A 10,686-nucleotide genomic window follows, 5' to 3' on the forward strand; every position below is an offset into this window, starting at 1 on the left:
CAAACGAAAGACCTTCGATTTCTAAACCCCAGGCTCCTTCAGGGCCACCCGAGCCCCGAGTTCGCCACCTCCGAGTTCGCCGCTGCAGGGGCGAAAGCAAGGCCGAGGGGAAGGGGCAGATTTAAGAAGTGCGTAGTTGCTGATGGGGAGGGGGGGGAGGGAGAGAATGACGGCGAGGCTCTCGAGTCTATCTGAGCACATCCTGCTCACTGCTTGCGCTTGTTTTTCTGTTTTGCGTTTGGGTCTTCAGAACCACTGGTACTTTTCCCATTGGATAAAACGTCGGCGGGTGAGGGAGAAGGGCTTCTTCCCCTCAGATCTCTCCGCGGCCAATCGCCCTGCACAGTCTAGACGGTCGCTGAGAGAGTCAGCCGGGTGATTGGCGGGCCTGGGGGAAGCCAATGGGAAAGTGATGAGGTGCGGTGTTGGCAAGCAGATTGCGTGCGACAAAGTGGAGAGCTAGGGGGCGCAAGGGCCGCCGCCACGGCTTGCAGCCAATGGCGATGCGGGACGGCCCCTGGCGTCACGAGGGGGCTGGGCCTGACTGTTGGCGCGGAGGGAGTACGGCAGGAGCTGTGGGCGGTAGCGCCACAGCGAGGCTGAGAGCAGAGCTGGTCGCGTGAGGCTCGGCAGCTTCGCTTCAGGTGTGACGAGCAGCGGCGGCCCGGCCGAGCGCGAAGGACCAAGCTGTGCGAACGCGGTCACCATGGACCGCCCAGATGAAGGGCCTCCGGCCAAGGCCCGCCGCCTTAGTGGCTCCGAGCCCCCTCAGAGCGAGCTGCCGCCGCCGCCGCCGCCGCCTCCTCCTCCTCTCCTGCGCCTGCCCCTGCCTCCACCTCAGCAGCGCCCGAGGCTCCAGGAGGAAACCGAGGCGGCACAGGTGCTGGCTGACATGAGGGGGGTGGGACTGGGCCCCGCTCTGCCCCCGCCTCCGCCCTATGTCATTCTCGAGGAGGGGGGTATCCGCGCATACTTCACCCTGGGGGCTGGGGGTCCCGGCTGGGAGCCCGCAGTCGAGTCAGGGTACGGGGGGTCGTCCCCTCCCGCGGAGAGCCTAGAAACGCTCTCTCCCTCAGAGGTTTCTGGGGGAAGCCTGGAGATTGACTTCCAGGTGACGGAGCCCAGCAGCTTTGCAGGAGAGAAGGCCCTAGAAACCTGTAGCGCAGGGGGGCGGGGGTACCAGAGGTTAGCCGGTCCAAGGGGGAGAGAGGAGACTGTCATCATCGTGGAAGACGACGACGAGGATGAAAAGGAAAGCGTGAGGAAGAGGAGGAGGAGGAGGAAGAGGAAGCCCAGGAAGGTGAAGAGGGAAAGCCCAGAGAAGAATGCCGAGAAGATAGAGTGCATCCTGCAGGCTCTGGAAAATATTCAACTAGACCTGGAGGCGGTGAATATCAAGGCAGGCAAGGCCTTCCTCCGTCTCAAGCGCAAGTTCATCCAGATGCGGAGACCCTTCCTGGAGCGCAGAGATCTTATCATCCAGCATATCCCAGGCTTCTGGGTCAAAGCAGTATCCTTGTCATCTATACTCATGGGCCAGGAGCCCATGACCAGAATTGGGTGGGGGGCGGTGGGAGGAGGGACAGACTGGGTGAAAGGGTGTGGGGGCGGGTCCCTGTTGGAAGAATGAGGAAGTCTGGTGGAGAAGGGATGGAAGGAGTGTGGCAAAACATCAGAGAAGCTGGGCTGGGGAAGGGGGAGGGGGCCCATTAAAACTGGACCACAAATGGGAAAGGGAGAGAAGAGCATAGCATTAAAAAATAAATGGATCACAGACAGTGAAAGGGGGAGGACAGAGACACACAGCAGAAAAATTAGACCAGAGATGGTAAGACGAGGAGTGGGGAGAGGGGGACATGGAAGATAACCTGACTCAGAGACAGTGAAGAGGGAGGGGAAGGGCATACAGCAGAGAATTGGCCCAGAAAGGGTACCCAAGTCACACATGGCTGTGCCTCTACTTAGATTCTAGGGAGACCCCAATCCTGGCTGGAGAGGAGGGGGCCAGTGCCCTGAAGGATCAGGAGAAGGAGTATCTAGAGATTAAGTTAAATGAAGGAAATAACAGTAATTCACTGTTGGTGATAAGCTTGTCTCTGGGGGACCATGTAACATGTTAGGAACACCTGGGGTTAACATCCTAATAGAATTACATGGACACAGACACTTGACACTGTCATACATACATATCACATGATCACAGGCCCCCAGTACCCAGGCACAGTATCATGTGGCCACAGGTCCTCAGTACCCAGACCACACCATCACCTGGACACAAGCCCTCAGACACAGACACACAACATTATGTGGACACATACCCATAACGCCCGAATATATAACATCATGTGACAACAGGCCATCAGCAACCAGATACAGCATCATTTGGACATGGGCTTTTAGCCCCCAGACACATGATGTCTTGTCTTGTGAACACTCAGAGATACAACATCACTTAGGTATAGACTCCCAGCACCCAAACACACAGCAAATATGAACCATGGCAGGGCCACCTAATATAGAGGTTTGATATTTTTAAACACAGGCGCTCACCACATGGTATCATGGGAATAAAAGTATGGGTCTTGTCGCATGACCTACTTGCTCCACATACATCACATGAGCACAGAAGGAATTCTGCTCCAGCCTCTCTTTTGTTCCGCCCTGCATATCCCTGTCTGGCCTTCCTTCCCTCCTTCTCATTGAACAGTCACTCCTTGACCTAAACTGCTCCCTCCATCAGTTCCTCAACCACCCCAAAATTTCAATCTTGATCAACCAACGCGATGAAGACATTTTCCGCTACTTGACCAACCTGCAGGTCAGGCCAAAGAGAGATCTTTTCTACTAGGACTGGGCGAGGAATCTGGTCCTTGGAGGTGAGGGGGGATTGGGTGGGAGGGGCCACAGTGTGGTGGGAATTCCACCATTCCCCCCACCCTGAGCAGGTACAGGATCTCAGACATATCTCCATGGGCTACAAAATGAAGCTGTACTTCCAGACAAACCCCTACTTCACAAATATGGTGATTGTCAAGGAGTTCCAGCGCAACCGCTCAGGTAAGAGGTAGCCCCAGAGCAAATTCATCCCCCCCATCTAACCTTGTCCAGTGCCCTCTCTATAGCTTCCTTTTGCCCCAGGCCGGCTGGTGTCTCACTCCACCCCAATTCGCTGGCACCGGGGCCAGGAACCTCAGGCCCACAGGCATGGGAACCAGGACGCCAGCCACAGCTTCTTCAGCTGGTTCTCAAACCATAGCCTCCCAGAAGCTGACAGGATTGCTGAGGTGGGGCCCCTCCTGGCATTGCCAGGGAAGACCTTGCTAGGCTTGCCCTTGGATACCTGGGAGATTGGGAGTAGGCTCTGGGACTTGTGCTCATAGCTCCCTTCCCCTGTCTCTTTCAACAGATTATCAAGAATGACCTGTGGGTTAACCCTGTGCGTTACTACATGATGGGAGAAGGGGGCTACAGAACAAGCAGAAAGAAGCAAGAAAAAGAAGAAAGGTGATTGCGGAGGGTTGATGACTGAGAGGTGGTTTGTTAGGGGTGGGGCAAAGACTAGGCTAGTGTCACACAGTATTTGTAGAGCCAAAAGGGACCTTTGAGATGATCCAATCCAATATGTTTTACAAGTGGGTAAAACATATTTCCCAGAAATGGGGTGTGATTGGCTGAGGTTATGCTGTCAGGGGCAGAAATGGGACTCTCCCCACCTAGCCTCATACCTGGGAATCCTTGTAGCCTACTGCCTCCGTGTTACTTACCACCTTTCAGTGTTTATCTGCTCTGGGTACATCACCTCCCACCAACCCTTTACTGAACCCCAGACTTCTCCACAGTAAAAACAAGGATGAATATGAAGTGGTGATCGTGGAAGACTCTGATGACTATCACATCATGGAAGACATTATTGGAGAGACCTCAGACAGTGATGGTATCACCGACAATGAGACCATTCATGACGTCAAGATCTCTGACTTCATGGAGACTACTGACTGCTTCGAGACCACTGACAACGAGATAACTGACATCAGTGAGAGCCTCTGTGACAGCGAGTGCCCTGGCCACAATGAGACCACCGACAACAACGAAAGCCCCAATGACAATGAAACCACTGATAACAATGAGAGTGCTGATGACAAGGAGAGTACCGATGACAACACTGAGAACCCTGAAGATGACAACACTGATGAGAACGAAGAGAACCCTGATGACAACGATGAGAATGCTGATGAGAACCCCAATGGTGATGATGAGAACCCCAAAGGTGGCAACCAAAGCAGCAATGGCAACAACCAGGACAGCAGTGACAGTGACAATGAAGGAGACAATGATGGCAGTGATATTGAAGATAATGATGGCAACGAAGGTGACAATGAAGGTAGTGATGATGATGGCAACGAAGGTGACAATGAAGGCAGCGATGATGACGACAGAGACATTGAAGACTACGAGAATTACCTTGAAGACTCTGACAAGGATCACCATAACACCACCAACCAGGATGACTATGAGGACGAAGTAGAGAACATCTCTGAAGAAGAGTCGTCAGTGGAGGAAGAGGAGGAGGGCAGTGAGGAAGGTGAGCTGGACCCTCACCTTTTTTGTTTTGTTTTTTTCTTTGGACCCTCACCTTTTGTCTTACCTCCTTTCTCTTCTGTCAGAGAAAATCTGGCTGGGGTCAGGGTATCAAGGCAAGAGCACAATCTTCTCTTGTGGAGAAAAGAAAAAAGCATTCTCAGTAAGTTTTTAAATGAAGCAAGGCCAGGAAACAAATTTGCAAACATAACAAAGAAACAAATTTCAGTTCTTGGTGATAGGCAGATAGGTTGTAACAGAACACAAGACAAATGAAGCAGAGAGAAGAGATAGGAGGCAGTGGGTGGTAAACTAAGACAGGTTCACACACAGAAGAAGAAAAGTGGCAAACACATTGCAATTCAGCACACTCTGTACCCAGCCCTGGCCTTCTGGGAACTCCCAGGCTTGCTTGGGGAGCTGGGGGTGAAGTGAACAGTGTGCTCAGTGATCCCAGAGGAGGGAGGAGCTAATTCTATCTCCAGAATCAGGAAGGGGAGAACTAGAGAAAGAAAGTGACATTTGAATTGGAGGCTGCCTTCACATTAAGGAGCATTATGGGGCATTCTTGGTGGAAGGGATCACATGAAAAAGAACCTAGAAGGGTGAAAATGCATAGTCTGTCTGTTAGGGTTTCCCAGGTTGTCTTCTAAAGACCCTTCACCAAAAGGTTCTCACAAAAAGGTTCAGTGGTCAAATATGTTGGGGAAATACTGCATACAATAATGTCCTTATGTAGAGTCACATGTACATTGGCACCTGAAAGGCTCTGATAAATCCTGCTCTAAGAAACCTATTTAAACATTGTAGAAGTCAGCATTTCCCAAATGTTGATCACAGAAGCCATTGTTCACTGTCCACCAAAAAAAGCATTTTGGGAAATGCTGAGGAAGGGTTGCACATGGAGGGTTGAGGGAGAAAGCAGTAATTAAGGTAACTGTCATGTTTGGTTCTGGCCTGGATGACTGGCCAAAGGAGGCACCATTTCATGAGATGGGGAAGGGCATGGCAGTGGGATTGGTGGGATGCAGAGAGGAACATGGAGTTGGAAGGGCTTGTTGGACACAGGTACAGGTGTCTGAGAGGCAAATGGTTAGTGGTATGTCTGGGAAGTCAGAAATTGTAAAGAAAGGAGGTAACAAGCCAGGGCAGAATCCTCTATCTGGATTCTGGGGCCAGTTAATGTTAATTGGGTCCAATTAACATTAATGAAGTGTTTACTATGTGCCAGACATTGTACTAAGGGTTTTCTTGCTTTAAGTAATTTAATTCTCACAGCAACTCTTAAGAAGTAGGTACTATTATCCTCATTTTATAGATGGGGAAACTGAGACTCTGAAAGGGAGAGGAGAACTAGGTCATGGAACATTCTGAGAAGGAATTGTCAGCAGTGTCCAGTGGTCCTGAAAGGGCAAGTAAAATGAGGGCCGGGATGTGTTCATTGTATTAGCGGCTGAATAGATCATCTGTGACCTTGGGAAGAGTAGTTTCAGTGGCTTGGTGGGGGTAGAACCAGACCACAGTAGGGAGGGGGAGGGATGAGCAGGGGTTAAGGTAATAGAGTCAAACTTTGGCTAAGAAGGAAATGGCAGAAGGCAGACAAGGGGTATGTTTGAGCCTGGCTGTAGGCAGGCAAATAGAGGAGAGGCAGCCCCGTAGGTGGAAGGAGCAGGAGGACCAACCACTCCTGGGAGTTTTGGCCGTGGTATCCCTGGCAAACTTCCATAGAGGGCACCGAGAAAGGAGGAGTTGAATGAGCGAGCAGATTCAATCTAGACATATTTTTAGGTAGGGAAACTGAGGGAATTGGTGGCCTCATCCCCTCCTACTCAGTGGCATCTCCTTTCAGAAAAGGGGAGGCAGAGTTATCCACACAACCCTAGTGCGGGAGCAGGGGTGGGGAATTGGGCCAAAGAAGACAGACTTAGGCCTATTTGAATCACACCAAGGAAAAAGAGGGAGCAGCCTCTGGATGAATAGAAGGTTTATTCAGCTGAAGTCAGAGCTCAGGAAGAGACATGCACACTGCATACACTGGGAGAAAAAGCTACTTTCAGAGGTGTATTAATTAGGACAGGGGCAGCCCACCCTGCCTTCCTGCTTTCCTCCCACTGCCCCTTACTCTCTTAGCTTGAGTTCACACACATACTTGGCTGCTTGTTCCAAGCAGAGGTGCTTGATGAGTGGTCCCAGGCGCCCCAAAACCTGACTGTGGGCTCTGTTCCCTATGAAGAGTGACATCTACCTGTCCATCTAACCACCCTCTTCCATTTTACCCCCCTTGATTCTCTGTCCTGTGCAGGCAGTGAGCAAGGTGAGAACAGCAATGATGAGGAAGGAATCGAGGACGACTCAGGAGAGGAAGACTCAGAAGACTCCGACATGGAGAAGGTGCTTCAGGTCCAAAACCCTTGGGCCATCCCGGCAAAGAGGGGCAAAATGGGATAAACGTCTTACCCTTTCAGGGGCTGCTTCTCTATATCCTCCTCCCCCTGCCCCATTTGCCCTCCCTATCAGCTAGGGCCGAGCGGCCCCGCATTGCACTTCTGGGGGGTGACTGACTTCGTACACGGGTTTAAAGTTTATTTTTATGGTTTAGTAATTGAGAAGTTCTTATTTTGGGGGGAGGGAATGGGGGCTCTCCCCTTCCTTTTAGCCCTCCTCCCCTGCAGGCTTCTGTGTGCTGCTAAACGTATTTATTGTGATGCCTTGGTCAGGGCCCCTCTATCCCCCTCCTCGTGCTGTGTGGAGTGGACACCCTTGATCCCGAAGCGGGGAGGGCTGCTGTGGCCTTGGGGGGCTCTGCTGCCACCCTGTTCTCCCAAGTCCCTCGCTTTTCCTCCACCCGTCGCCTTTACCAGCTGCGCCCGCTAGCCCGCCTCGGTGTCTATGCAAGGCCGCTTCGCCATTGCGGTATTCCTGTGCCCCTCCCCCAGAAGTCCCACCTCCTTCCCTCTGGACCCTGGTAATCCTAATAAAAGTGTGAGCAAATTCAGAGTGCTGTTTCGAGTCTTTTGTCCCACTCGGTGCGCGGACCCCAACAGCCAGTCTCCGTTCCCACAGGCCCGCAAGTAGGCGCCTCGTCTATGCAGGGGCCAGGAAGATGGTAGTTACTAGGGGTGGGGGTGCCTGGCTAGGGACGAGCTCCTCCCGACCGCAGAGATGTTGCGTCAGGTCAATGCGGACCATCCTGACCAATGGCAGGGCGAGGCTGAGGGAGCCCCTCCCTCTCCCGGAGGCCGCAGTAGACCCAGGCAGGTAGCTAACGGCTTCCCACGCCTTCCCCTCCGCGCATGCGCACAGAGATGCCCTGCGCCCTGGAATATTTTATTCAGTTATCTTTTTATTTATCGTGCGTCAAACCTTTCCTCCGGCCTAGTATAGGCTGGGAGAGGGGGCGCTAGAGGAATCCATTTTTTTCGTTCGCATGTAGTGAAATAAAAATGATATCAGTTAGGACTTAATCCAGTAATGCATAAGCGCTCTCTCAGGAAGAGGGTGCATGATCTCTGGGGCTGGACCTGGGAGAGAAGGCAAGAAAAGAGAGCCCTGACTGGGGAGTTTGCATAGAGATAAAGGAAAAGCAGGGCTTTCTGGTGGCTCAGTCGGTAAAAAATCTGCCTGCTATGCGGGAGACCAGGTTGGATCCCTGGGTGGGGAAGATCCCCTGGAGAACGGAATGGCTACCCACTCCAATATTCTTACTTGGAGAATTCCATGGACGGAGGAACCTGGTGGGCTACAGTCCATGGGGTCGGAAAGGGTCAGACACGAGTGAGCGACTGACACTTTCACTACTTTTCAAAGGAAGAGAAAAGGAAAATTACTATGTAGCTGTGGGGGCAGGGCGGGAACGGTCAGGAGTTGGGCGTCTGAAAGAGGCTTTATCTGGGAGATATCTGAGGAAAGGCCCAGTGGCTTTACGTTTTGGATACAGTAACTTTATTTCCACGAACACCACAGAAACCTCCCAGTTTATTTATGAATCATAATAACTTACACACAGATCCCAGACATCCGAGTATGTCTTCTGCAATATACCTCCCAAACTTTCCATCCGATGCTCTTATTTTGGGGAAGGCTTCAGACAGTTTGATTTGTGTTTTACATAATGCCCTCTGCTGGCTGCCAGGAGCATTGATTCGAGGGAGGGAGAGCAGTGAGGAAGTTGATGCTATACCTAAGGTGAGAATGGCGTGATGGGGAAGGATACAGGAGGTTTTTAAAATATTATCTTTTGGAAGTTTTAGATTTACAACATCATTGCAAAGATAATACAGAGAGTGTACCTATACCCTACCAGTATACCTTACCAGTTTCCCCTATTGTTAACATCTTACATTTGTATGATATGTCTGTCACAATTAATGAACAAATATCAAAACATTATTAATGAAAGTCCATATTTCCTTAGTTTTCACTAAATTTTCTTTTTCTGTTCCAGGATGCCATCTAGGATACATTACATTTAGTCATCATGTCTCCACAGACTCTTCTTGGCTATGACAGTTTTTCAGATTTTTCTCATTTTTGATGACCTGGAGTCATCAACATTTGAGGAATACTAGTCAGGTATTTTGCAGGATGTCCCTCAATTGGGATTTGTCTAGTATTTTCCTCATGATTAGACAGGAGTTATGGGTTTGGGAAAGGAGGACCGCAGAAATAAAGTACCATACTCTTTGTATCATATCAAAGGTACATGCTATAAATATGCATTATCACTGTGATGTTAACTTGATCACCTGGCTGAGGTAGTGTATGTCAGGTTTTTCCACTGTAAAGTCACTCCATTCCCCCACCTTCCATACTGTACTCTCTGGAAGGAAACCACTAAGCATAGCCCGTGCTTAGGGAGTGGGGAGTTATCCTCCAACTCCTTGATGGGGAAGTATCTACATAAATTAATTGGAATTCTCCTGCACAAGAAATGTGTGTATTCTATGAGTGCTTTTAAGATGCTAGAATCAACAGGCTCTAAGTATAGAAAAAGAGGGATTGAGAGAAGTCAGAGATGACTGCCAGGTTGCTGTGGGACCTCCTGTGAAATGGTTAGAATACCAGATCTTGGATATACTCCAGATTCTGATAAATGTTTTGGGGAAAGCATGGAAGCTTGGATGCCTCTGGTTCTAAGCTGGGACCACACTATCAGAAGTGGGTAGAAGAGACCCTGGCCCAAAAGGAGAACATCTTTCCCCAGGGCCAAAGCTGAGAGTACAGGATGCTGAGTCAAGGCATCTTGTGCAAAGGAAAGAAACACCTATGTGCAGTATCTGGAGTCAGTCCTAAAGAGCACGTGATGAAGTGGAGGGGAGGGGAAAGCAGCAGGGGCAAAGGATCTGGAGAAAGATAGCCTGGGTATCCTTGCCTGAGTCCACTCTGGTGCACAACATGACTCCCTAACCCTCTTTAGAGGGTCTCAGCTTTCCCATCTACAAACAGAATCATGCTGGGGGATCAGCCCAGGAGAAGCAACCAGCCTAAGATCCCAAATGGAGTCTAATCTTAAAGCAAACCTTTGAAGTCTGGCCTTCATCCTACTCTTCCCTGATTCCTCTCTCTCTAATCAAATCCCTAGCCTCTCATCCTGGCTCCTCTTCACCCACCCTGTCAGAGAGGGCCTCTGACTTCAGGGACACTGTTAGGACCCAATTATGGGATTCTAATATACTTGGCCAGGATGCTCATGTCCTGGACTGAGGCATGGGAGAAGAAAATGTTCTTTGTCTAGGGTGACATCTTTTCCCTGTGCTCTCACTCCTCAGTGTGTGGTGTGGCTTCAGTTCTGCCCAGTCTGGTCCTCCAAAAGGGAGGACTGTTCTAGAAGTCCTTAAGGTCACATCCAACTCCAGAATATAGTCTTTGCTGAAGACCAACGAAGACAGGCCCATCTGCTGGGACCCCAAACAGAAACCAGGAGGAGAGTGAGGGACCGTAGATCCAATGTGCCCCAGAGCCCGTTCATATCCTTCACAACTCACCCCACTCCCCTGAAGCCTGGAGCAACCTCCTTAGGGTGAGGTTCCCAGGACTTCCTAGGACCAGACCTTTAAAGTGCCACCCACTTCTGTGACTAAAAGTAGATTGGCAGGGACAAAACTAAAT

The 10,686-nt window shown here is 50.6% G+C and overlaps 1 protein-coding gene across 1 annotated transcript; it reads left to right on the forward strand.

The window, feature by feature from the left end:
• The first annotated feature begins 537 nt into the window (after positions 1-537).
• TSPYL2 (TSPY like 2) lies at positions 538-7,573 on the forward strand. The gene is made up of 7 exons (XM_043897063.1): positions 538-1,510; positions 2,741-2,818; positions 2,946-3,057; positions 3,139-3,284; positions 3,407-3,504; positions 3,840-4,582; positions 6,881-7,573. Exons 1-7 carry the CDS (start codon positions 707-709, stop codon positions 7,024-7,026), a joined length of 2,127 nt encoding a protein of 708 aa, XP_043752998.1. The 5' UTR covers positions 538-706; the 3' UTR covers positions 7,027-7,573.
• The last annotated feature ends 3,113 nt before the right edge of the window (positions 7,574-10,686 follow it).

This window comes from Cervus elaphus, chromosome X (genome assembly GCF_910594005.1).
Source record: "Cervus elaphus chromosome X, mCerEla1.1, whole genome shotgun sequence".
NCBI lineage: Eukaryota > Metazoa > Chordata > Mammalia > Artiodactyla > Cervidae > Cervus > Cervus elaphus.

What these genes read in the sequence shown, in the direction of transcription:
- TSPYL2 (XM_043897063.1), top strand. Translation starts at nt 707, where the DNA reads ATGGACCGCCCAGATGAAGGGCCTCCGGCCAAGGCCCGCCGCCTTAGT. An exon ending in GCTACTTGACCAACCTGCAG is followed by an intron (nt 2,819 to 2,945) that starts GTCAGGCCAAAG and finishes CACCCTGAGCAG; the next exon opens with GTACAGGATCTCAGACATAT. An exon ending in AAGCTGACAGGATTGCTGAG is followed by an intron (nt 3,285 to 3,406) that starts GTGGGGCCCCTC and finishes CTCTTTCAACAG; the next exon opens with ATTATCAAGAATGACCTGTG.